Source organism: Saccostrea cucullata, unplaced genomic scaffold (genome assembly GCF_032062105.1).
Source record: "Saccostrea cucullata isolate Sc308-1 unplaced genomic scaffold, CSIRO_AGI_Scuc_v1 ctg9230, whole genome shotgun sequence".
NCBI classification, from domain to species: domain Eukaryota; kingdom Metazoa; phylum Mollusca; class Bivalvia; order Ostreida; family Ostreidae; genus Saccostrea; species Saccostrea cuccullata.
The window spans coordinates 18266-23719 of record NW_026924614.1 but is presented as its reverse complement, the minus strand read 5'-3'; the positions used below and the strand labels follow the sequence as shown (position 1 = coordinate 23719).

General features: G+C 35.1%; 1 protein-coding gene across 1 annotated transcript; it reads left to right on the top strand.

Moving 5' to 3' along the window:
- Positions 1-2172: 2172 nt before the first annotated feature.
- LOC134266861 (uncharacterized) lies at positions 2173-3421 on the top strand. The gene is made up of 3 exons (XM_062749068.1): positions 2173-2178; positions 2565-2690; positions 3076-3421. Exons 1-3 carry the CDS (start codon positions 2173-2175, stop codon positions 3223-3225), a joined length of 282 nt encoding a protein of 93 aa, XP_062605052.1. The 3' UTR covers positions 3226-3421.
- Positions 3422-5454: the final 2033 nt, after the last annotated feature.

Sequence of the window (5454 nt, the reverse complement as noted above, 5' to 3'; positions counted from 1 at the left end):
ACTGTGAAGATCAAGACTTGTAAAATACTGCGCCTTACTTTGACCAAGAGTATCGAATACACATTCAAGTCGAGGCAAAGGAAAAGACATAGGTTTTGTGATCTTGTTAAGTTTCCTAAAGTCTGTCACAAGCCTAAATTCACCAGAAGCTTTCTTAACTAATAAACAAGGAGAATGCCAGTCACTATTGGATTCTTGTATAATATCATTTTTCAGCCAATCTTCAATTTGCCTATTAATTTCAGCATGGTTAGCAGGAGTTGTTCGATAGAAAGGCATTTTGATGGGTTTTGCATTAGGATGAGTTTCAATTTTATGCATGTATGTGTTGCATTTACCTAACTCGTGATCCCCTTTAGAAAAATGTCTCTATGCTGACAAAAAATTGTTGTAATTTTTTTTTGTTGAGCAGTGAGATCTGAGTTGGTAAGATCAAAAGTGATGTCATGTGTATTGGCTGTTGTTTGTGTATTGGCTGTTGTTTTGTTTGTTGTTGCGTGTGCATCATTTTGTGGGTTTTACCATGTTAATTGAGGCTGTGTCGTTTGAAGATGGTGAATCAAGATTGTACACAAGCATGCATCATGATCAAAATTTGAAACAGTTGCAACTATTTTACCCTTACACAAACGAATTTTCTGGGTTTGGGTTGGTTAAGCACTTTAAGACATGACTGACCAGTTGACCTTGACTAAGCACTTGGAACCCAATACATGTAGTTGTAAATCTGTATCTAATGGCTCTAACAAAACTGTATCCCCTGAATTTCTGTTTGAAACTTTGACACATAAAATTGTTTCAGCATGAGGGGGTAAAATTGTTTATTTTGCTATTCTTGCTACACCACTATTTGACTTTAACATAAAAACATTACACATGTTTGGAAAGACATAGTGTTGTTTGCTAAGTTTATGGTCACCTTATGTTTTTCATGAAATCTAGACCAATAATCAAAGAATGTGGCAATTTGTCAACAACATGCACAGAAAAATTGAAAGTAGCACCTTGAAAAGATATTGGGAGGTCAAGCTTACCTAAAACTTTTAATCGACCTCCACACCATTTACAAAATGAAAATCTGGTTTCATTAACACAGTATTGGCATAAGAAGTTTTGTTAAAAAAAACATAATTCAGGGCACCTGTGTCTACCAAAGCATTTGTTCTCTTCTTATTGATAGAAACATCAACAGTGTTCTTTACCATGTTAGTAGCTAGATTTAATTCTGCTGATTTAGCACTCTGATTCTGAAAATTTTCGAGGCGCCTACCCATATGATGGATAGGCCTGAATCCCTATTGTACTGATTCAAAATCTGTTAAATGTTTGAAAAATGGACTCTGAGGATTTGAAAAACATGCAATTTGAAAATGATTGTACCCATAACAATAATAACATTGTTTGCCAATAGCAATGCAATTCATTCTATCACAAGTGTTCTTAAAACAACTAGAGCACTTACTGGGTCCAGCTGGACGTTGGTACTGAGCAGGACGGTTACCATGCTGTCTGGTGAAGTCACTTGGCTGTTGGGCAGGATGTGGAAAACGGTTGCCATGGTTACCACCCATTGGACGACGTCCTTCGCGGTACTGTGAACCAGAGTTTGGGAATTGTTTATTACCACGGTAATTGTCTCTAGTTTGCTCATTCCTGCGAAAGTCACTATTATATTGGTTCGGATATCGTTGGGGTTGACCTCTACCTCGGGAGTTTCCATTATATCTGGCCTGGTTTTGTGGTCCACTAAAGGCCATGACGGTGGATTCCAATTGTTTTGATAGGCGGTCCATTAGTCTATCCTCCATGCCCTCAATGGAAGCTATGACTGAGTCATTCTTTCTTAGTTTTATGGTGGACTCTGCGCGTTTGGCATATTTAAACAGGTCTTCAAAGTTTTGGGGATCTTTATCTAGTACCTTCTCAGCAATTTCGGCCTTAAATCCATTAGCTATCAAATTTATTAGCATCAGGTTAGGAATGTTATCATCACATGCCATTTGTTGAATTCGCGTAATGTACTCCTCACACGATTCATCAATCTTTTGTTTTACGTTGAGTACATCAAGGTTGAACGAGTTCTGCTTACCGAATCTAAGCAAGAACGATGCTTTCAATTGTTGTAGGGTGTTTCTGGAAGACTGGGGTAAGGACAGATACCATTGTTGAGCCATGTCGGTCAAGTAGAAGACAATTCTTCCTAGAATCTGTTGTTCAGAGAGGGAATGGAGTGAGCACCACTGTATAAATAGCATCCACCATTGTGTCGCGCTTACATTTCCACTCTTTCCAGAGAACTTAGGCAACTGGACACTGTTCTCTGACCTCAGCATTTCTGCAGATAATTAAAAAAGGATTATTTCATGTATATCTCCAGCACGTAGCTTGAACCATGACTAACAAACTTTGACAGAGGATTCTATGCTCATTATTTTTATGCAATCGCAGTTTCCTAAATTTTCTTAAGTGGCAATTTAAGATTTTCTTTAAACATCTTCCTGAATTTTTCGGTAAATATTCTTACATTTAGTATAATTATAGCTGGTATATGTTTATTTAATTAGGCTCCAGTGATGATCGACTTCAGCAATGGAAAGGCTGCCCTCGATCTAGCACTTAAACTTTCCCGCCAGCTGAACGTTAAGATCCTACTGCAGCACAGCATAGCCGTCAAGTACAAAGATCCAAATGTACGTACTATTGTAAAACATCCATGGTAAAAGGCATAACATAACTGGGTTTTTAAGTCGTGTTAAAAAAAAGCAAATTTTAAAACATTCTTCCTTAACTATCAAATGGATTAAAGATTAATAAAATAAAACAAAGATATGTATACATGCATTTTTTAATTGAATTATATAGCATAGTTTGAATTTCTAGCTGAAAGACAGTATAAATACATGATATCATGTGATCAGGAGTAAATTTTACAGGACTCCAACAGTATTCTCTGACCTTTACTTTTGAAAGTAAAATTCAAAATGAGAAGAGCATTAATTAATATAATGTAAAAGGATAAAGTATCTAAATTACGTAAAGGATATAATGACAGTCATATTTTTTATTTGAATCCAGATGAAGTTGTTCTTAGATGAGAACCTCGTAGACAGCCAGGTACGAATCATCAAACGTCTCGGGGACCTTATAGCTCACCTGAATCTGATGAAGAAATCGCACAGCGCTGGACTGGCTCTCTACATGTTTGATCTGGAGCTCCAGAAATAGAGAAAACGCCAATTATACTACTCTCTGAAACAATAAAATGTGCTCTACTGTGCTAAACCCTGTACAATTTTTCCGTGTTTTTTCTTAAATTTATGTTTGTTGAAGAGTCATTTGTTGTTACTTCAAAGCCATGAACTATTGGAAAAATGTTTATTTTAATATGCATGAATTTCAAAACTGATTGCAAGTTTTATTCGTCTAAAAAAATCATATTCAAAAATACTAGAGTTTCTAGTGTAGTTCTTGTAGAACGGCGAAGATGGTATTGTTTTCCCACCAACTTCCAAGTCAATTTTCCAAAGTTTACATATATATTTGAATAATTTTTCGTATTTATGTATATATTTATAAGGATTTTCATAAAATATGTTATTTGGGAAAACAAAGAGAAATAACCCTGTAAATTTGGAGAGAGAAAAAATTTCGCGATAGAAAATAACAATGTGACTAGAGGAATATCTCTTTGAGGCATTCACTAACAAAAGTAATAAGTAATATAATGTTTAATAACTATCATTTTGTACTACGTGTTTCAAGGTATGTTCGTGATATTTATTTTAATAAAGGTCTGTTCACAAAGGACAATATCACTTTCTGATGGCGTTTCAAGCCTCTTATTTACGTATTAAGGTCAGATAAAGGTCAATAACTCTTTCCTAGACACGAAGGATCATCAAAAATTCATGTTGCTATTCATGTGGTACCTTTTATATCAAAATTTAGGTTTTAATTTGTTTAATGACACCAACATTATTATTTAAGCCAATACAAACAAATTGCAATATACATTGCAATATACATTGATTCTCTCATTCTGAAAAAAGTATTGACTGTAAGTTTTGTTGTCCCCCGCTTTCGCGAAAGCGAGGGGACATTAAATCTCATTCGTTTGTCCATCCGTCCGTCACAAAAACTTAAAACTTTTGATATAGTGGAGGTATTATTTTCTTATTTCACATGTGTATTACTTGTGACACAAGACCTTTCTTTGGGTACCACTAAATCTAACCTTTTGACCTTGGATATTGACCCACTTTTACACAAAAAATTCCAAACTTTTACTTTGGCCATAACTTTTGAACGGTAGATCCTAGGACTTTCATATCTCAGATATGTATTCTTTGTGGCAAGACCTTTCATTGGATACCAACAACTTTGACCTATTGACCTTGACCTTGGAGATTTCCGTACTTATGAGAAAACTTGGACCTTGGCCATAACTTTTGAACGGTAAGGGCTAGGGCATTTATACTCCAAATATGTAATCCTTTTGAGAAGACCTTTCATTGGATACGAAGAACTTTGACCTTTTGACCTTGACCTTTGAGTTTGACCTACTTTAAAAAAAACCTTGACCATAACTTTTGAAGGGTTAGGGCTAAGGCTTTCAGACTTCACATTTTAAATTCTTCAGACAAGAGCTTTTATTGGATATCCAGAACTTTGACCCTGACCTTTGACTTACTTTTTAAAAACTTTAACCTTGGCCATAACTTTTGAACGGTTAGGGCTAGGGCTTTCATACTTCACATATGTAATACTTGTGACAAGACTTTTCTTAAGAAACCAACAACTTTAACCCTTTGTGGTCGAGATGTATTTTTTATGACACATTGTGTCAAATATGAACGCCCTATCATATGTCATAAAGAAATTATCAAGGAAGTTGCATTTTCTTAAGTAAGGTCAATGGTCAAGGTCAAGGGGTCAGAAATCATAAAATGCTCGGAAATATCTTGTCACAGGTACTGCACATGTCAAATATGAAAGCCCTATCTCTTCTCAAAATAAGGAACAATACGTGTTTGTGAAACACTGATGACCCCATATGGCAACATACCGAAGATTAAATTTCTTTTAAATGCAAATTAAATATATTAGTATCCAAAGTAGTGTCCTCTCACAAGAAATACGACTAGCACCACCTGTTCAAAAGTTATGGCCAAAGATAAGTTTTTGAAAGGTAAATAAAAAAAAATACACGTTATTTGAACATAAAAGGAAAAACGAAGAATAAAAAACTAGAAAATATTAGAAAAAAATTGCACTGAAGCTATATTTAAAACCCTGTTTTTCAATGCTTGAATCTAAAAATATTATTTACCGTGTGTATCTAACACATTCCTTAAACTTTTCTACAGTTAAACATTCCTTACAACCGTTTTTAATAGTCCTTCTGAGCCTGAACTTGAGATAATATGGATGGCACTGTAGCTCTCTGGTGATCCA